The sequence below is a fragment of the Syngnathus floridae genome, chromosome 21 (assembly GCF_059516105.1).
Source record: "Syngnathus floridae isolate MCC-2025c chromosome 21, RoL_Sflo_1.0, whole genome shotgun sequence".
NCBI lineage: Eukaryota > Metazoa > Chordata > Actinopteri > Syngnathiformes > Syngnathidae > Syngnathus > Syngnathus floridae.
In genome coordinates this window covers 1,018,996-1,041,002 of record NC_142433.1, presented here as the reverse complement: position 1 = coordinate 1,041,002, position 22,007 = coordinate 1,018,996, and the positions used below count along the sequence as shown (strand labels likewise).

Here is a 22,007-nt window from a genome sequence, read left to right as displayed (position 1 = left end):
GCACCAGGTGAGGCTGCTCGACATCTGGAGCGTCTTAGCGCTGAGTGACTGGGCGGTGATTGCGTCGGGGTGGGAAGCGTCCCGAGTTGCAAATGCTGGCCGTCAAAGGCCAAACAACAGCTCGGCGAGATACGGCGGCAAAAGCCTTTTGCTCGCAGGGGGGCAGAAGCGAGTCACTAAGTGAATGCTTGCCTGGCGTGTTTCAGACCTTATTAGGTTGTTCTTGTGGTGATGCTTAACCCCACTCACAACTTGGCAGGGGCTGCCAACTCACTCACACTATGGCTCTGTGTTGCCCCGCTCGCCAGCCAGCACCCCCCCCCTCATCTTCCTTCTGTCTTTATTGTCTTCTCCCATCGTTGTTTGATTAGCGCCTCACTGGCGGTGGTCTCCAGCTCATAGAACACTGGCATCCTGGCGCTGGTGCAAAACAGAGGGCTTTGGAGAACCATGATCCTCCACATGTGCTTTGCACGGCATGCTCAGAGGCCTCAGAGTTTCCGCCGCACCGTTATTATCATTTATTTTTTTTGCATTCTTCCATTATTTCTTGAATACCTAAGAGCGCTTTTTAAAAAAGTTGAGTCATGCCTCATCCAAAATTCACTTTATTTTGAAGACTGAGTTCTATTCCCTTTCAAAGGCATTGTTCCTTGGCATACAATGCTATAGAGTTATGCAACAGTGTCCTTAAAAGTCTGGAAAGGTACAATAGAAACAATTATTATTTGTACCATATCTGCATGGATGTAGCTCAAATCCCTTAGACAGTTACTCTTTAGAGGGAGGGAAAAAAAATAACGTGACATACGGGCTTGTCATTGAACTGCCACGATATGTATTCTAACAGTAACGCTACAAAGACTTAAGGCTGAGAGAGTTGTTCTTGATCACTGAGCCATGTAGATTAAAGGAATACAGGGGCGGATGTTCCCTATTTAGAAGTGTTTTATCTCAACGTGTAGTGCAAGACAAAGCACCTCCAATAGAATAATGAAAGAATAGCATTGCTATGGATTCCACTAATGGGGAACATAAAGACTTTAAGAGGCACAGCCAAACTGGGTCTGTCAAGATATGTGGGAGGGCTGCAACAATTTGAAAAAGAAATGTTCAAGGACATGCAAGCACAGTAGTTATGGATAACACACACGCATGCAAATATACACACACTCGCAGAGCATAAAGGGCACGTAGCCATGGTTCCATTGCACCTGGGCCGTTAAGGAACGGGAGAGCTGGAGCTCCGGGATTTGACCGCATGAATGTTTGTGCCAAGTGGAGATCAGCGTGCGTTTGTGTGCGTGTCTAGCTCCGACGCCAAACATCTGCGGCGATGACAAGGCTTTGACAAACGACGCAAAATCGGGAGCGAGCTAAGGCGCCATTGAAGTCTTCGAACGGCTAAACGTGTCATTATTCACGCACAGCCCACAGATGGCAACACGCTCATATCTTTTTCATCAAAGACAAACAAAAAAAATATTTTCAAATGATCGTCGTCCATATGAGCTGGAAAATACATTCTCTATTCAACCGAGCTCGGAAAGAAAATGGAGGAGTGTATTTAAACTTTTGTGAGAGAACACATTGTCACTTCATACTCTGAAAATATCTAATCGCCCCAATTGTTTTATGAAGCAGTTTACTCTTCATAAAAAGAAAAAAAAGGCAATCGTGTGTCCTAGCATTGGTGAAGAATCAACTTTGTCCACGATCATTTTCCAATGTCAGCAAACGGCTTCAACCATTCTGTGCGCCTGGAATAACTTCAACGGCTTTCATCAATTCTTTGAATGCGAGAAGAGTCCATCCTTCCTAAATTCCCTCTGTACATGCCTCTGAAGCGCAATACAATATATTTCATGTAAAAAAGTGGGAAAAAAAACGTGTGATTCTGTTGCGCCGAAGAGAATAGAAAGTGGGAGAAGAAAAAAGCGAAGTGCTCTTTGGGGAGAATCAGGGTATACAAGCTGCATTGCGCCCATGGAGCAGAATTCATAAACACACTTCGCACACAGGCAAGAATTCCTAATGAGTGAAGACCTCACAGGGGATGCGGAGGAGGAGGGGGGGAGGAAGGCGGGTGGCGGGGGGGAGTACTAGTTCGGGAAGATGCCGAGGGGAGAAAAAGCTTTCACATCGTATCAAGCGATCTTAGCGTGCGCTAGAGTGAAAATCTCAGTGCACGTGCATGTGACCAGGGCAGTGCTGCAACCTCGCCGAGCTGGCCTTGGATGGCCAGGGTTGCCATGGTAGCGCTCGCTCGCTCGCTCACAAACACACGCGGGTGTGGCCCAAGAGAAGTGGATGAGCGTGTCACCATGATGGCTTGAGCCTGCGTTGTTGTTGTTGTTCTTCTTTTTCCAGATCTAAAGTCCCATCTTCGTAACAATTTGTGACAAACCCTTTGAGGGCTGCAAGACAGCAGATGAGCGATCATTTGTAGCTGACGCAGCTTTTTTGCGAGCGGCGCGCTTGTTTTCCCGCAGATGTCATGACAGCCCGTGCAAATGCGCAAAGTGGAGGTATTTACGGCTACATTTGGACAAAAACAACTTGCTAAAAGAATCAATTGTCTGAAATGTTACCTCGCGGCAAATTGTGCCAAAGGACGTCTTGTCAGGAGGAAAGACGGTGGAAAGGAAGGCAGGATGGAGGGGTGTCGAATTAGCTATCGGTCAGGGGTCAGATGGACATTTAATCGAACCAATCAGCTTCCTAATTACACAAGTGCTGCCAGGACGCCATGTAGCGCCTGCGCATGTGTGTGTGGAGCTGGCTAATATTGCGTGTAGAGGTCTTGTTGTAGCAAAATGAACATCTGGCCTCGATATTGGTTCCATGTGTGAAACACACACGCACACGCACGCACACACAAGCCTGTGGTGAAGCGCTCCTGCCCTACACACAAAGAAAGAGAGCGAGGGACGAACAACGCCGAGGCGAGGGCACCGAAAAAAAAAAATGAAAGCCGTACTAAAAGAACACATGTGCACTGTAGCTGATTGTAACAGTAATTGATGTAAACGCCTAAATTACAGCAAGGAGCTAAAGTGACCGCTGTGTTTGAGCGTTGCCGTGGCGACGCGATGAAAAACACCTGGTCGGCGCGCCGGCGGCCGGGGCGGAACATCTGTGTCATGGCGCCCGGCCCGAGAGCCACGACGGAGGCCCGGGCCGGGCGCCAGCGGCGACGTGACACGGGTGTTAGACGCACGTCAAACTCATTCTACTCCACGACCGATACTGCGAGATGCAAACTGCCGCGTTGTAATTAGACGCCGCTTCAGAAAAAGTTTGGCTCCCGACAACTGCGGTTTCTACCTCATAAATAGGACGAGTCAGAAGAGATGCTAAGTTTAATGTGTTTCCCGAAAGGAGGTATTCCCAGCAGCGCCGCGGAGGGCAAGCGAGGGACCAGCTGAACAAAAGGCCCGAGAATAGACCTAGCGAAGGAAACCCGTAGCGCAACCGTAACCATCTAGCGTAGCGACCTAACCGCAAGCTGTCCAAGCTGCCCTGCGGCAAAAAAGGGGCTCGCTCAAGGACTCCCCGGACTGGGCAAAACCGGACCTCATCTGACAGCATCACCATAGCAACCTGCCGGGAAGAAGCAAGAGCAAAAAGCAGACAAGAGCCCAAGTCCCGCGAGTTTTAAAGTCAATTTACATTGTATTTCGCTATGCTGATAAAATAAAACGCATGGTTGCTTTTTGTTTGAGCCTCATTACAGAATGGTGAAGTTAACAACTGTCACTTTAGGACAAGCCAAGGTTGTCGTCACAGTTTGCAGCCACTCCGATTTTTCACTTTGAAAATACAGTAAAGTCGCATCATTTGGAGCTAAATCACTTTAGTTTAGACGTTCAACACGTACACGCACAGACACACAAACACAGACAGGCATAAGCTCCACAATTTCCTGTAGCGGATATAACGGGATGTTAAATTATCAGCACGGAAAATAACTTCAATTCAAGCTTTAATTTCCTTACAAAACACACACACACACACACACACATCCACGCGCAGATGGAATGCAAATGCGAGGACACAACGCACATAATTAAGTACACAAGCGGAGGAAGGCTCAGTCGCGCAGATGGATACACACACATGGATTTACGCAACACAGAGGAGGGGAAATGGAACGCAAAGTAATGAGAACTTTATGTAAAATTTTTTTTTTTTTTTTACATAATTAGCTTCGTCAGGCAGAAATGTAAACGAAAAGAACTTTAATGAAAGTTCCCTCTGATGTGCCGAAAGCACACGCAGCCATTTATCTGACTACACGTCCCGTCTCGGTAGATGTTGCTGAAAGCCTTTAGGGATTCTGGCAGGAATCACATTTTGGGTTTGTCATCTCCGTGACTTAATTATGCCTAAATCTTCAAGACAAAGGGGCTTATATGAAAGTTGTCGCTGCTCTTTGCTTTCCGTGTCAACTGGAAACAAATGATTGAGTCAGTCAAGTCACAGCGGGGCTACAAAGGTTGACACGGCTGTAATAAATCACCACGCATTTGGAGGCGGACTGTCTCAACCACGTCGTGTTTCACCAACCAGCATCCGGCCGGCCCTTTAAGAAGAAAGCCTTTTCTCCTTTGCTGGGACTTGTCGTTGCCGATTATCGATTTGCCTCTGTCAGGTGAGTTGAGGAAATGGAAGAAAGAGGCGGGTCGATGCGGCGGCTGGGGAATAAACGTATGAGACGCGCGCAGGGACGTGCGGAAAAAACAACAACGCACGTCTCAATGAAATATGACTTTTGCTGCTTTTCATCTTGTCATGCATCATTATCGGCCTTTCTTTGCAGTTGAGCCTACTCCAAGGCTCCCCCTGCCTCCCTCCCTCCCTCCCTCCCTCGTGTAAAAATAACACCATTTGACAGTAGCGCATGACAGAAAGAAGAAAAAAAATGAGTAAGTCAAGCTTAGTGGTAGTTTCCTAGGTGTTGCCATGGCGATTGGTATTATTTTGGGGGAGGTTTGAGCAAAGAGACAAAATATTCAAAATAATGCAATATTCATGCCGGTCCTTTGCCCTGCCTGACGACAATGAGTCAAAATGATGAGTCAACGGCAGCGCTGCATGAATGCGTATGCAGCGTGAAGTGTGCTTTTGTGTGTGTGTGTGTGTGTGTACGCCATGGAAACGTAGAGTAAATATTGTGTTGAAGCTAAAAGCAATAAAGGGTGATCACTTACTGCACGATTAAAGTAATATGTTACGATCGCAGTGTTTGTCTTGCCGCCTTCATGCACACACAAACAAACGAGTACACTTACGAAATAAAAAAAAAAGTTGTGATTGACATTAGGTTTGCAAAAAAAAAGATTTACATCATACTGAGAATGGATTGGAATATAAATTCCACAGTTTCTTTGGATTCAAGAGTATCATTTCCAAATGTGTGACTAAAACGTGTCACCAAGAGAAAAATGCCTCCGAATGGGTTAATTTTTCTCCCTTTAACGACTCGCCTCGATTCTTCTCATCTAAATGTTCTTCCCTTTCTTTTTGCCCCACCCGAGAAAATGAGTAAAGCTCCTTGCCGCCGCACCCTGCCTGTCTGCCAAGTGGTTGCCAACGTGCACGCGCACTTCATAATAAGCCAGCCAGTACAGTGTATTCGTACACAGTGATATGTTCTCAGGCACCCCACGAGCTCCATTCACACACACACACACACACACTCACTTTTGCCATTAAGATGGAGACGTGTCGGTGCAATGACTTCATATCCATCCATCCACCCACACACAAAATACATGCTGATTTAATGCAATCATAGCCAATAAGCTTTGTGACCGCTAATCTCACCACTGCCAGCCTATGACATCACTTGCGAATGGAGAGCCCCCCCCAACCCCATCTGGAAAAGTGGAACTTGACGGGCGGGTTGCCATGGGAACTGTCAAAGTTTACCTTTGCGTCATCACTAAGGCGACCGCGTGACATTGTCCAATTGGGGATTATGGTGTTCTAAATCCAAGATAATCACTGCGGGGGTGATGGAAGGAAGTACATTTTGCTCTTTGGGTAACGAACCTTATTTGGTCACTTTGAAGGAAATACAAAAAAAATAATGCAACCATAATACAAATCAAATATTGAAAACATATAACAAATAGGCATTATCACTGTAAATAATCTGAACGTATGATACATTATAAGAATACAAATATGTATTTATTTATGATGTGAGGGGACACCAGGATGTAATTTAGTCATTTAGAAAAAATATTTGAATTCAAATATTGGGGAATTTAAAAGACGAGGGTTAAGGGCAGGTTGGATGTGTTGCTATGTGGACAGTGCAGCCATGGAGCTAGCACGCTACAATTAAACTGTTTAAGTAGAAGGGGGGGGGGGGTGAAATGAGAGTGTGGCATGATTGACAGGAGCATAAAAGGACCTTTTTTGGAGGGGGGGGGGGGGGGGGTGTGCTTGTGTTGCACCTTACCCGTAGCAGCGACTGGGATTCCTCTTTAGCAGCTCCTCCTTTCACTTCCTGAGCTCCTCCTCCACTCCCTCCTCCGGCGTACTGCTGAGACTGAGACGGCATCTGGCTCATTTTCTCCCCTCCGCTGGGGGCGGCTCCTCCGCCCGGCCGCCCTCCTCCGCCGTAGAGCTTTGCGTCTCCCAAAAACGACTTGGTATCTCCAAGGTAGACCATGCTGGGCGAGGCCACGCCGCCGCTGCGCTTCAGCTGCGAGGCCGCCTCGTGGTTGGCGGAAACGAAGGCCACGGACAACGGTGAGGGGAATAGGGAGGGGTCGGGTCCCATGCGCTCCTTGGGCACCCACAGGAGACCGTGGGCCTGCTCGCCGCCTCTCGTCTCTCCGAGCACCCAGCCTTTCTCGCGCTCTCTCTCCTTCTCCTCGCCGCCCTCGCTCTTGACCAGCTCCTCGCGGCCCCCCTCGGCCAGGCGTCCCTCGGGCGGCGCCAGCGAGTAGAGGAGCCGAAGATCTCCCTTGCTCTCCTCCTTGATGGCCAAGGTGGAGGGCGCCGAGCAGCCGTTGGCCGACGGCGTCAGGGACGGCGTCAGCAAGGTCGCCGACAGCGAGGCGTCTTGACAGTGGGCCGAGTTGAAATGGTCGAGGAGCGCCGAGGAATCGGGCGCCGTAAAGTCGCAGTGGCGACAGCGACAGCACGCGTGGACACGTCTGCACACATCCACAAACAAAAAAAAAAAAAACGTTAGAAAATTGACACTAAGCATCGTGAAGAATTTGTCAATAGGCAGACATGACATCATGAGTTCACCTGTAGTGTCTGAAGAACTCCTCCTCCACCTCGGTGATGAAGTGACACTTGGTACACGAGTACTCCCGGCCCGCGTCTTTGCCCGGTCCGCCGCCGTCCTGTTCCTCGGCCTTAACGTGCGCCGGCGCCCCCTTCAGGTTGATCAGGCTGTGGCAGCCGTCGTAGTGCTGCAGCAGCACGTCGATGTCGGCGGTGGCGAAGGCGCACTGGTCGCACAGGTGGGTGACGCCTGAGGACGCGCCATCACATTCATCCTTTACCTTTCCGTCCTTCACTGTTAAATCGACCCCAAAGCCATTCTATTCTATTGGAGTTACTCCAATGAAATTACCTTGCGAGGCAACGGGGTAGGAGGGATGAACCGTCGAAGCTGACGTCACGCTAGGGTCGCTTCGGGGATGAGGGGGTGGCGTGGACCCGCCCGCGTCTTGCTGTTTGCTGGACGGCGGGAATTTGGCACAACATTTTGGACAGGTGGGCTTCCGGCACGCAAAGGGATGGGACACCTATTCAGATCGATGGCCAGTGAGGATTTGCAAATGGAAGAACTGTGCGCGTTCTGATCCTAATGACGCCATCATCACCTCTCCTAAGTGCTTGTGCGGCTGACAGAGGCCCTGCGGACAGTAAATGCAGTGCTGGATGCAACATCGGTGGATGGAGTGATTGTGCTGGTAATGCAGCAACAACGGCGCCACCACGATCACGTCGGCGGCGTGCGCCATGGAGTAGCGGAAGTCGCACAGCTGGCAGTTGTAGCTGGTGACCACGGCCTCGGCGTCGCCGCTGTCGCCTGGAAAATAGACAATTGGCGGCTCATCAAGATCTTGATTCGACTGGAGATAATTCAGGGGTCTACAGTACAATTTTCGAATTTTGACCTTGGTTGGCGGCGGACGACAGGTCGGTGCGATTTTTGGCCGAGGCGCGCTCTCTTTCCCCTTCCCTTCTGAAGTCGTTGGGGCTGGGCGTGTTCATCCGATGCCGCTGCTCGAAGTGCTCCAAGAGCTTGGCCGAGCCCCCCGACCACTCGCAGCTCCAACTGCAGAACTTGCACCAGTAGTAGGCCCGCGTCGCCGCCGCCGCCGCCTCCGCCGGCCAGCCCGCCGAATCGGCCCGGACGGGGACGGAATACCCCACCAGGGAGTCGTCCTCCGTTCTGACCGCCACTCGCTCCGCCCCGTCCATTATGGGACTCCTCCCTTTGCTCTGGCTGTCGTGGTTCAGGAGGGGCGTGGCCGGCGGCGTCTTGGCTTTGTTGGGATGCGAGGACAGGAAGTGCTGCTCCAGTTCCACCGAATTGCTCCCCATGTAGGTGAAGTTGCAGAATTTGCAGCGGAAGTACTTTGTGTTGCCCTGACAATCGGAGGTCTTGCGGCCGATGCCGATCAGCGTGCCGCCCAACGTCACCTGTTGGAAGAAAAAGAGCTCTTTGCTCTCTGCATGTCCATGCAATGAAATGCGGCTGCCACTTTAACTAAGCGAAGCGCCAACATGTATTTCCACGGGATGAGGCCACGAAACCTGACGCCCATCTGCTTTTTATTAGGCTGGCCCCGTAGACTGTAGGTGATTATAACGTGCTGCTGCAGGCCGGATCGGGAGCGCAGGGGCTTACAATGACATTACTACCGTACGACGTGGATTTATCTCCGAGCAGATCTGCGGTCTCATGCGGACGCTAGGCGGTCCGTCCAGCGGCGGCAGTTTGTCAATGCAAAAGAAAGGCTCTTGCAAAATCCAGATGTAGTGTTAGGATTTGGAATTTAAAAGCCAGAAACATGACATCATGTTTTTTGCTCGACCCGGAGGATTTGTTTTTTGACCAAACGTGTTTTCTTACATAGCAAAACTGAGCATAGCATTAGCATCGAGATCTGATACAAGTAAAAGCTGCGTTAAATGCGTCTGACAGATGCTTCACGGCGTCGACCCGTGTTTCAAAGGCTCCTTAAGTAACTCTTCATCAGATCTTGACATTTTTTTTCCGCCTATCGCTATCATCCGCTAAAACCTCACTGGCTCACCGGGAATCCCGTTTTAGCAAATGACAGCATGGAACTTTCCAAACACGTGCGGGAGAGAGCCAGAGCGCGAGAAGAAACAACAAGGGAAAAAGAAAAGAGCCTCCTTTCATTCCTTTTTTTTTATGAATGTACAACTTTCACTTTTTCTTCATAAACAGGCCTGGATTTCCTATTTGTAACTGGGTGCGTTTGTGCCCATCACGTGGATTACCGACGGGAAGGAAACTTCCTTCACACTTGCAAAATCTGGCTGTGTTGAGGTGCACTCACCTGGATGTCATAAGTGCCGTTCGTCATCACGGTCCTGTGTTGCTGATGGTGGAGCTCCGGCCTGCCCCCGCCAGACTCTTTGGTTTGGTTCCTCGGCCCTTCTCCTCCCTGCGCGACTGTGACAACAAACAAGGATGGACGGACGAGTCAGAACTGCAAAGGTTGTGGGACTCGGACGGCCAGGAACAAAAATGTGACGTGTGGAAAATGCCAAATAGCGGTTGGAAGAATGTCGCTTAAAGTTAAATGCCATGCCTTTAATTTGTGTCGGGGAGGGAGTGTCCTGCTTCTGTGAGTTGTGTCTGAAAAGTCACAGGTGAATAAATGAAGGCTTGCGATGCCTCGGATGTGGCAGGGAAGGCGGCCATTGTTTTGTTTTTTGGGGGGGGGGCGCATTTTCAATCAAGTACCCTTGCACAATGAGGGTGCAAAACGAGCCAAGCTAGGAGTTACCTAGAGGTGTGTGCGGGGGCGCCATGTTGTGGAGAGCCAGGATGTGTGTGTCGAGGGCAGCATCCTGCCGTGTGCGGTTGTGCAGGCCGAGGTGATACTTCCTAAAGTGCTTCACCAGGTCGGCGGGGTCGTTGCCGTAGTAACCGTAACCGCACACATTGCACTTGAAGTCCTGCAGCTTGGGGGAGGGGCTGGAGGAGAGCGGCGGCGTGTCCGGGGTCGACTCCGCCCTGCCGGCGTCCGAACCGGGGCGATGGTTTTCGCCCACCTTGTCTTCGGGGTCCGACTCGGCCGCTTTGAGTCCTCCTCGCGAAGGCCTACCTCCGCCGCCTCCTCCCCTCCTCCCGCCTCGCTCCTCGTTGCCGACGGATGAGGGCGAGAGAGACGAGGAAATGCACTCACTTTCTCCTTCCTCCTCCTCCTCCTCGTCGGGCTCCTCATCGCCCCGAACTCGCTCCTCGGGCTCGGAGGGGCGGCTTATTCGGTCGGCCTCGGCTCCCACGCGCCCCTCGTCTTCCTCGCCGTCCTCCTCCTCGTCGCCCGCCGGCCTCCTCCCCTCTTCCTCCTCCTCCTCCTCCTCGCCTCCCACACTGCGGATAGGGGGATTCTTCTTCCTTACCATCGCTGAGAAAATGGAACAAAGTGACGCGTTACTTCTATTTGTGGACAACAAGAGTGGGGAACAAACGATACCATACTGTGCAAAACGTGCAATATCACCATATAACAATCGTGTGACAGTCGATAAAGTTGTACCCCAACTTACTAGTTTTTCGAGGTTATGAGCCAGGACAAAAATGGGAACGGTATCACGATACAGCCTGAATGGATGAATCATCTCTAACTAAAGAAATGAAATAAAAAAAAGCCAACTCCACCAAAGATTCTCAGATGTAATGAAGCAAAAACAGCAGCCATTATTGTCGTCTATAGTAAGCTAAAGTGTGATTATGTTTGCGCGTGACAAGAAAAGCCGCTGCCGCCACCACAAAGACGCATGAAAAGCGCATACGAATGGACTGCAGGCTGAATTATACATAACTAGCAATACGCTCTCATATTGCAAAATGGGTCAATGTAATCAGAAAGAGATACGGACAAAAAAGACCTTTCTCAGCCACGCAACTATTAAAATAAAGTAATTGATGTCTGCCGGGGCGGGGCCCACGCCTCAACCAAGCCTGGCACAGAGTCTGCACGTGTGTGTGAGCGTGTGTGTGTGTGTGAGATAGAGTGCAGGGAGCAGAGGAAAATCTCATCTGATGCTCACCACACCCAAGTCAGAATTCATCACACATACACACATGCACACACACAAAGTGGAAAACGACATCGTTGTGGTGAAGCGATGACGCAAAAAGTCCCGACTTAAAGGAGCTCGCGAGTGGCCAAAGTGGGTTTCCATCTGCCGGTCGACGGACGGCCATTAAGATGAGGCTCATAAAACTGTGAATTGAATCATAAGCAATCGGTCGCTAACGTCGCTCTCGCGTGCCAATTACGGGAAGTCTCGAATTGTAGAGGGGATATGCGACACAAAACAAATGTTGAAAGATGCAAATCCAAAATGTAATTGTGGGTCTGGGTCCTGACATTAGGGTCACAACAACTCAGACTGGATTTTGCCAATCCGTAGCCTGCGCATGCTTCAGGCTGTATGCACAGGCTGGAACCATTACCATCAAGTGCAATTAGGTGCAAGCCACCGCAACATACCGACTTCACTGCATATCAGCGACCGCTCCTCGCTACAATTACCCACCCCACCTCTGAAGGGAAAAAAACAAAAAAACAAAGCTAAGCGGCCCCGCGATATGACAGGTAGGATGAATGTGACGCTTAATCGTTTCCATCATCGTGAATTAGCCGGTGGGACCATTATCTAAAATTGATGATAATGACCTGGAGACGACCGCTGAGGGATACGCTGACATGAGCGTTACAACTTCCCCAATTGGTGACAAAGTAGGGGAACCAAACTGAAGAAAATGACGACTAAAGATTTGAGGGAGGGCGCTATTAAGTAACATGCAGGATAAAGCAAAAAAGAAAAAAAATACAGTTAACAGGGCCGTTTTGTTGCCCGTCTAAAAATGGGCAAAAGGCATAAACTACAATCTAAAACTCATTTTACATTACACTTGAATTCCTGACTTCTTTTCCACCAACAACCCAAGCTAAACTTAGCTCCTCAGCAAGATGCAAAACTTAGCTGAGACATATCACTTGAAATTGGACAGCGACAATTGCTTCCAACCCAAAAAGTCAGGCATGCCACAGCCCTGTTTCAAGAATCCAGAATGCACTTCTGAACAGGTGTCGCCCCGCTTCTGGTACTACCTCTTTGGGATGGAAAAAAGTTTGACTGCAAAAGTACAAAGCAGTTATTTAGACGTCATTGTCACACGTGATTACATGATGCCCAAATGATGGGACTTTGTGGCTACGTTGGCTTGTCACTTCAACTTAGCGCTCTTTGAAGCAAAAAGTTAATAAAAGCACTGTGTATGAATGCGTACGCTTTCATGCCCAGACAGACAAAACATATGCTTTCCTGAAACCAAGCCAAGATTTAATGGGAATCAGACACGAGCGAGTTGTTTTTTGGGTTTTTTTTAAAACATATGACTTGTGCGTTTTAAACTCAAGAGCCTTGGGTGTGTACAAAAAAATGTATACAAACATCTACGGCGGTGAATGAGTGAACCAACTGACCTCTTCGAAAACCACGCACCCAACCCAGCCGACCGAACCATCTAAGTTCTTCCACAGCACAAGCGTATCCCTCCGAGGAGCACACAAATACAGAGACATCCAGTTAGTGGAGTCAGGAAGTCCGTGCCGTCAAGTAACAGTATGTCAAAAGTGTCATCATAAATGTCAAGCCTAATTAGGGCACTTTCAAGACCTTTCGAATCAAACTCAACCACTAAATTGCTCTCTTGCTGGTTGTGCTTCTTTTGTCAATGGACCCGCTTCATATCACTCCACCCTTCAACCGTTGCTCTCAATTAATCCGTCGCACACACACACACCCGCAAACATTCGGCACGCTTTCGGTTTTGCCAATTTTACTTTGCTCTGTTGTCTGGCTTGTCCGGATGCTAACCTTAAGGTACTGTTTTAAGGTAACACTTCATCCATATGCACTAAATCAGCATTAATATGCAATCCAGCTCCGAAGCAGCCGTTTTGAGGGAACTAGGACGGTGTATCGGTCCAAAAAGTCAGATGTGGTTCGCTCTGTGTACACAATAAACACTCACACAAAAGATCACTATCCCCAGCAACTTGGGACTATTTCAAAAACAGAAGGCACGAGTGCAGACAATGCATCTCTTCTGTTATTTCAATAATCTGTGAGAGTTTATAAGACTGAATAGTCTGGCCTCTTGTCTGGATTTTGACTTTGCAAAACACACACACACACATGCACTAAAGCACAGACAAAGCTTCCCCCACTACGGTCTTTAGAGCATACGCTGTCTGAGTGTGTGAATGTCATCAAATATAGCATGTGTGGTCACGTCTCGTTTTTTTTTTTTTTTTTTCTTCATAAAAACTATTTCTCTAGTGGTAGCATGAGTTGCTAACCGTGCAGTCTACATGTTCGCTCGGCCCTTGTTCTCGTCTAACAGATGGACTGAAACTCATAATAATAATAATAAATTATCCTTTCTGTAATTTATCAAAATTAAATTGTGCTAAAAATGTATAATGGCACCTTTAGGGTATTCAACCTTCGAGGTAACTGTGTGGAAAGCTCTGACTAACACAATGAGCGGGTGTAATTAATTATGGCTAAACAGGCTGCCAAGGCGAAGCAATAGTCCAACCCATACGGATGTCTCGCACTCGCACACGCTCGTAAACTCTCATTGGTCTATGCGTGGATGAATAAGCTCTTGCTGACCTCCGCTAATGGAATAACTGGGAATAAATTCATTTCGAATAGCCCAAAAAAATAAAGTTACTTGCAATGATGTGATCATTTGAGGGTATTACACCAACTGGGAGCACGCAAACGTGGACACAACAACACAAGATCCAATAAGGATCGATCGGGCCGGATTCATTTCCTCTCGTTGGATTCTGCATGATTGCAATTGATCATTGTAGCCTTTGTAATGTGCCTGCATTAACAACTCGGTGTTAATAACTCAAAGTATTTGAAAGTGATCCTGGCGGATTAAATCCCTTAAGCACTCCCAAAAGGCCAGAAGAAACACAAAGTCAACAAAACACAGAAATAGAAAACAGTGAATGTAGTAGCGATGAGCTCGGATCACTTCCTGACACACATTCGGAAGAATACAGCAAACATACACAAGGACACAGAGATAGTTCAAAAAGCCTTGGAGGCCTCAGTGTGAGCTTTCATTTCCTCTGTCCTTCACAAAAAAAAAAAGACAAAAATGTTGAAAAACACGCAGACACGCATGCACCCCGAGAGCTGATGCTAATCAAGAACTGTGACCCGCCCGCAGGAACTAAACAGCACACAAAAAGATCCGTGCAAAAACAAGTTGATGAAACTCTGACCAAAAGAGTAACAGTTATGACAATACGGGGCCAAAAAAAAAAAAATCGCTTTGTTGAAAAGGTAAGTCTATATAAAAAAAACATGCACACATACAAAACTGTGCTTCTTCTTTGACCTATTGTCGTCGCCTTTTGACCATCAATGAAAAAGAAACTCAAATGAGTCCAGTTGCATAACTTGCTCATTTAAAATAAATTCAGGTGTGGAGTCATAATGAAGGCAAAGTTAGACAATCTTTGATGGCAAAGGAATGCAATCTGTCGCTCTCACGCCCGTCTTAAATGCTGATACACCCATAGATATAGGAAAAACAAATTGCACACACACACACACACACAAAGGCACGAGATTTCACTGCTTACATCAGCAGTTACTGCACCCTTAATCTTTTCATGGACTATCTTTTGTTGACAACCTCTCCCCTTTGCCTTTTATTCCTCGCCCTGATTCTCCACCGATCTCGCACGCCGTTGATGAATCACACACCTAGAAAGGAAAAAAAAAAAGAAACGATAAGATGGGCGTGCTGGCTGAGGCTTCCCCTTTTTGTGGTGATTTTGGAAAGCTGACAGTCGGATGAGTCATCAGAACGCCAGAGCGTCGGGCGTATCGTGTCGAAGATACACGTGTGTCAATTGCTGAATGAAAATAAAATGGCGACTGATTTGCACGTGCGCTGTTACATGTTTGAGTTGGGCGACCGCAAAACAAAGCCGCAATCTTGGCGGCGGTTCGGATGCGCAGGTGGGCGGAGGGAACCCCACATGCATCCTTGCTACAGCTTGACACAATAAAACATCTCACCTGAGAGGATGTCACGGTTCAACGTTTCACAGTCATTTTTTTGGCTCAGGTAACAATGACTTCCAAGACTCACCAAACCTGCACTTCAGCATTCGGTCTCGCGACTAATTACATAAAATCTCGAGATAAAAATAAAATAACACAACAGGGCCCCGTGAGAGTCTCGGAAGAGGAAACAGTCAGATAAAAGCGAGCGGGAAGGAGGCCAAATTAAAAGCAGAGATGAGAACAGGAGGGGGGGGGTGCTCGCAAGACAAGAAGGAAGGCGAGATGTGAATTCATTGCCTTAAAAGCAGAAGGGAGTCAAACGGCGTGATAACAATCAGACTACACATCCACACCGAAGGCCCATGACTCTCTCTCGCTCTCTCGCTCCGACAGATAAGCAGATACCGAGTGTCAAATTCCAGGCCCATCACGCACCGGCGTGACACATTGCAGATCCCCGGAGCGGACGGAGTTCTCCTTTTTGTCTTGTTTTGGACAGACGGAGATGCCATGGGGTCGGGATGTCTCCGAGTCGGGTCGGGATGGCAAACGAACTCTCAAATATTTCTCATTGACTGTTTTGAAGCATGATAGCCAGAAAAGAAAAGTTCCATGCGTCAGCTCACCACAAAACACTGTGGTGGCAAATGATCCGCCTCCCTTCCCTGTGTCTATGTGGCACTCGCGTTGACTCCCTCAGTCCTATTATGGACATAGCAACTGTGTTGATGTCAATGCGACGGAGGTTTGATTCACCGAGCGTCCCCGACCGACCGACCGTCCGTCCCAGCGATAGCAGATAAGGCCGTATATAAACAGCACTTGAAAGCGCAAATGTAAATGTTTAGACGTGGCCGCGCAACGCCGAGGCTGCATCGAGATACAGAGAGCGAGAGAGAGAGAGAGTTCACGCCGGGAGAGGGCCGCCGTCCGACGTTAATCAAGTGCTGAGAAACTTGTTATCGGCCGATCCATAAGCGGGGATGCTGAAAAGTTTGTCCAGGTCAGAGGAGATGGATGTTGCTCTTCTGCGTGGCGCAAATCAAATGAAACGCTAATGACGTGATGCTTAAAAGAAAGGCGGCCAACCGTTAGTATATTGCCTTCAACCACAAGCAGGACTTTTGATTTGACTTTTTACACTGGGCTGAAAAATGGATCAAAAGCCCCCCAGGCCATTGGGGTTTTGCCTGGAGCGCCGATGCACTTTTCTCCTTTTTTAATCAACGGGCGATAAGCACAATTGACTTGCCGCCTCCCCGGTCTTCATTTGCATGGGAGATCCAATCAGACATGTTACGACCCGGCGCCAATTCAAGTCCGCCCGCGGGGGTTCGCAGAGGACGAATAGGACTTTACCTGACTTGATTTGACAGTCACTGCCAGATCATTTACTGCCTTGCGGGTTTTAAATCATTAAGGAGGCCGCAAAAACATTGAAGGTTCCTTCTTCTTCTTTCTCATCCATCCCTCTGGACCAGGGTTTGCTAACTTATGCCTGGGGCTGCTTGACCATAGACAACATGGAACCCTTAGAGCAAGTCTATATCTCATGAGACCTTTTTTTTTTGTGGTTCCCGGATGAAAAGATCAGAAAATTGGGAGGTATATACTTGTCATTTTGACAGCGGTGTGGTTCAATAATCGTTCGCCCTCCAGTGAATGAGTGAATTTATTTTTCTGTGATCACGATAACGAGGTCTAAACCCGCCTTTTTTTTGGGCAGGGGGAGCGCACTCCGTTACGGAAAGTTGAAGGAGCCACCAAAACGAGAGGCTGTTCTCCCAACAGATGTTGTACATTAGATGGAACATGTTGAAACCAAACCAACGAGAGCGGCCATTAGAAACAAAAAGGCCATTCTTGCAGCTGTTACAATACAAATTGAGTTAGTGAGCCACTTCTGTGAGGATTTTGCGTCAAAGCGCTCGCTTTTGCCCGCCTGGTTTGACCTCATCGTCTGAGGTTTATAATCGCTCGAGTAACAAGTAGCTCTATGGCTGCTTTGTTCACTTAACTAATTAAGCTGACCAGAGTTTGTTTTAGACGTAAAGTTTAAAAAAGGTGTTGTAACTTTCAAGTTTCTTACATAGCTCTTCTTCCATGTGTCATTCCATAACGAGAGGCGAGGAGCGCGTTCAAGTGTTTCTGCATGTGTGAGACGTTGATTGTTCGCAGGTCTTGGCACTGGCGACCGCTACGCCGACGGTTACGCCAAAGTAAACCCAAAGACGCAAGGAAAACGGACACAAAGAAAACACCAGAAAAGTACGTGGGAGGAAAAAGAAAAAAAAAAAACTAAGTGATAATTTCAGAACAAGCCAAAAACAAGTAAGAAACACTATTGGGCAGGATAAAGCGGGCTTGGAAATACATATTCAGCAAGTGGAGGACAGTAGGGGTCGGAATTGCATCGAAACCGGAGATATGATATTTCAATGTCGTTGCCAACCATATCAATGCTCTCACTTGGGGGGTCATGCTACATGTATTCCGATTTGAAAAAATCGTTATCGTCTGCGGTTTAGCGAAGAAGCGATAACAGTACGGAAATGCACGTTTTATGTATACGGTGACAGCGATGGCGTCAATTCCCGCATTGTGATTTCTTTTGAGGTGACGAGTGAAAGTGAGCGAGGTAGCGTCTGACATCACTGCTCAGAGCGCAGTCTCTTCTTTTTTTTTCTCCACAAGACGTTTTTGTTTTTACAGCTTCAACTCTGGGCAGACCCGACCGCTGTGCGCGCACACAACAGACACACACACACACACACGTGCACGCACAAACCCCTAAAGAGGCCTTTTTCCACATAGGGCCATATGGTGCAGACAGGCGCACGGAAACAATTCTCCAAAAACAACACACACTCTGCATTTAGAAACCTGTCATCCAGACACGCACACACACACACACACACGTGCACACACACACACACACACAGTTAAATCTGCTGAATGAATTGCTGCCTTGTTCGGTGGTGCGCTAATGGCAAGGAACCTGCCATAGAGATTACCGCACTTGCACACTCACATTCTACATTAGGCCAATTATCCATTGGTACCAAATTTAATATTCCAATAGAGGCCTATACACAGGCTCATAAAGACAGCTGATATTTAGCTTGTTCTGGCATGATTACGTCTTTAATATAGTAGAGTAAGGTCATAAATTTAGAGAGAGAAAAAAAAAGCAATCTGCAGTGAATGGCTGGCTGGCTGGCTGGCTGTGGCGTGGCTCTTCAAAGGCAGATATGTGTTTCCATGCAATATTCCAAACTAGCAATCCAAACTTCCAGTAACTTCCACCACCCAACTTTGGCAGCCGGCGGACTGGAGGCGAGCAGGCAGCCGCCACATTCGACAACATGGCAACGCGTTCGGCCATTTGCGGAGCTAGACGCCCCGGATTAAGCGACTGTGTGGAATTGATTCATCGCGTCTTGAGGCAAAATGGAGTGCATTGCGACATTTAGAACCCAAACGACAACAGCGTGACTGCAAGCGGAGAGTTTTCGCCGACCTCGCCATTATTCTGCTACAGACAACAGTGGCATGACTTTTACGTTTATTGAGAAAAAAAATTCAAATAATTGAAAGCTCTCCACCAAACGTCTTCTATCATCTCAGATCACCAGGGCAGACGGTATTAAAAAAAAAAAAAAAGTGTAACTAATATGGCTTAAACGTTTAATTCCTTGAGGAAAACCGACAGTCTCTGTGCTGACTTTGCAATAATTTCCTCCCAGACGCGCTCGCAGCAGCAGCAGCAGCAGCAGCTGTATGGCTCACCGGCATATGGATTAAATAAATATAGTGTGCACGGAGCTTGTTAACACTTGCTCGCTTGGCCACGGCACGTCGTGCTCGCCAAAACGCGAACACAAAAAGACAACACGCCCTGTGGCGGCGCTCATACGAGCAGGTGAGCGGGCGCGGGCATATCTGGGCTCAGCTCGAAAGCGAGTAGCGACACATAGTGTAATTGCTCGTGAGGCAAATGCAGCTCACGGAGGGGGTGAGGGGGGGAGCAGAGTTCACGCTGAAGCGCGACTCGGGTTCGCGTGCCCGTTGGCAATGTGGCTGCTTTCAAACCTAATCTGATTAAGGCATTTCGGCCTGGCTTGGAACAAACACAGACAAATGGAAAATATACTAGGTTGGACCCCATGGCCTCGCTTTTGTCTGCTCACTATTTTTCTGATGAATGGCTCTTTCGGCAGAGGGAGATCTCACCAAAATGAACTCGGCTAACACGTCTCAGTCACGTGTTTGCATTTTATACAGGAAGGACTGAATAAGCTAGTAATAGGCCGAGCAGTCCAGAGGTCGCGTTAAAACTAAATATCCCTTATGGCTAAAAGTCAGCAAAGATGTGATCCTCAGACATCGCTGAATGATTATCCTGTTGGGCACGTTAGAAAAATAGAATTCAGATCCTAGCAGGTTGGCGACAAATAAAAGCTTCTTGATAGCACAACAACAGCGAAGCACAAGGTCACGTTTTTTGGCAACTTATTTCTACACTTCACAAACATGGCCGCTGCATAGAAGTGAAAAGAAAAAAAAAAAAAAAGCTCTAGTGGTACTCCAAAAAAGTCAACGCGGTATCGTTGATTTTGCATCTTACTCTTAATTACAGTGGATTATTTTTGACACCCTTCATTTATGTAAGCTCTTGTCTGATTAACACGCCCTGCCCAGCCCAAACTATGCAAGTGACGCCGAAGTCACGTTAACCCTTACTCCGTCCAAGTGACTGAATCAATTATGAAATCACATGCACGATTCACAAAGGCGCATCTGTCATTTCCACGTTTTGATTGACTCTGCGTCCTTTAAACAAGTTGATCATTAGCAAACTAACAAATGATGTCATTAATTGCGGTGACGTCTGGTGACAACGCCTTTATTCATCTTTGTCTGCATAACTTCAGACGCCTGTGCCAGGAAAATAATTGTTTGTAGGAGAGAGACAAAAATAGCCGTCTGTGAGATTGAGCATGGAGGCGAGGGTTGCCACAGAATCATATCATGGGACCGACAAAAACGAGCGCTTCGAAATGGTCGAATGTTCAGTGACTGTTGCAAAAATGCCAATAGTTGCTCCACTAATACACATCAAGATGCAAGACCTACACATTTCCCAGGATTCATTGACGGAAAACAAAAGAGCCACAATACAATTTAGGTTCATGGGATAGTATTTTTTACCGAGCGACTAGATCAGAGCATGACTGAACTGTGTATTTGTGTAACTTATGTTCACTGTGATGTAATGTTGGCAAAACACAAAAATATTCAGTAAGAGTCAACAGACATAAGATCATGTCGCACTTACAGTGCCATTACGTCAGAAACGTGCGCGTCTTTTCAATGACAGTCCGACTTAACTTTTCGGCTCCATCGAATTGTCTCCACTTGACATTCCTTTGTTTGTTTTTTTCGAGCACTGCACAAAAACATGTTCCAAATCCGACTGGTGCTGGCAACATCAAAGTCGTGGCAGCACCACAACACACAGGCACGCACAAGCCAACGCGCGCATGTGCGCACTCGCACAAATGTGCAGCAATGTAGACAGTCGCGCACGCAAACCACAGCTAAAAGCATCAAGCGGTTGAAAGCAACCCGCCCTGCTGAATAACATCACCGAGCAAAAGCCGCCGGACCGCATAATGAAAAACATACAAACAGGCGCGCACTCACACACACACACACTCACGTGCTTAAAAGGCCTTGCGTGTATCCCGTCCCATATGTTCAGGCTTGTCCTAATCATTTATCTAAACACACAATGACAGAAAAAGTCATCAAAATTCTTGCTGTTTTTTATTTTTGCCTTACCTTGCTTCTGGGGCAATCCTCCAACAGGCTTTTCAACTTTGATCACAAAACCTTTAATAATACCGAGCAACGTTACTGACATGTTTATCAATCATCATGCTTAATACTATAAATAATAGCGGAGTTGATATTGGTTATGACCCCACTGTCATTACATGCACGCAGATATTTGCATATTGAATCTTCTGGGAATTTGCCAAATGATTTGAGTAATGGAGGTTTTCTTTTTCAATCATTCATCGGATTATTATGCATGGTATTGTAGGAGTATTTAAAAGTCTCACCTCTGCTGGTCATCAGGTTATAAAAACATGCCTGGGCATCGGTTCTGTTCAAGTGGCTCAGTTGGGCCGTGGAGGTTACGCTCCAACAAGTAAAAAAAAAAAAAAAAAAAAAATCCAAGCGCTCTTTTCTCAGCAGGCCCACATAACTCCACGTAGGTCCATGGCGGCCAAACTTTCAGCTCTCAACTTTTTTTTGGAGGTGGGGGGCTTTAGGAGGGTCTTAAACTCCACATACTGGAGCATCTGCTCGCTCTGGTCCACCGCCGCCGTTCGGTGGAGCGCGTTGTAGATCCACGGGAGAAGTTTTAAAACAGATGGCCGTCCAGTCTAAGTTCTGGTTTAGATCCTCGTCAATTTTTGGGTGGGAGACAAAAAAAAAAAAAGCCCTCTGAAGCTCCTGGAACAAGAAAGAAGGACAAATAAGTTTATATTTTACATCAGCATGTCTTGTCCAAATTTTTCAGGGAACAATTTTCCCTCCCTTAGACTCCCAAATTGAGTCTCGTGCAGCGGCATAAG

General features: G+C 47.6%; 1 protein-coding gene across 12 annotated transcripts in view; it reads right to left on the bottom strand.

Moving 5' to 3' along the window:
• The window catches only part of trps1 (trichorhinophalangeal syndrome I), a 94,721-nt gene that overhangs the window by 19,103 nt on the left and 53,611 nt on the right, over positions 1–22,007 (bottom strand). For 8 of the 12 annotated variants that reach the window (XR_015855158.1, XM_088365957.1, XM_088365955.1 and 5 more), the window contains 8 exons: positions 21,489–21,885; positions 10,026–10,649; positions 9,573–9,688; positions 8,157–8,685; positions 7,860–8,068; positions 7,607–7,781; positions 7,276–7,504; positions 6,473–7,175 (listed from right to left, as the gene is read on the bottom strand). Coding sequence is in view for 11 of the 12 variants with exons in the window: in XM_088365957.1 (XP_088222083.1) it covers positions 6,473–7,175; positions 7,276–7,504; positions 7,607–7,781; positions 7,860–8,068; positions 8,157–8,685; positions 9,573–9,688; positions 10,026–10,649; positions 21,489–21,501 (2,598 nt within the window). In the remaining variant the exon portion in view is untranslated. Of the gene's footprint in view, positions 1–6,472; positions 7,176–7,275; positions 7,505–7,606; positions 7,782–7,859; positions 8,069–8,156; positions 8,686–9,572; positions 9,689–10,025; positions 10,650–14,930; positions 15,055–21,082; positions 21,144–21,488; positions 21,886–22,007 lie in introns of all 12 variants that reach the window. The other 4 variants (XM_088365963.1, XM_088365964.1, XM_088365966.1 and 1 more) reach the window with 4 other exon arrangements.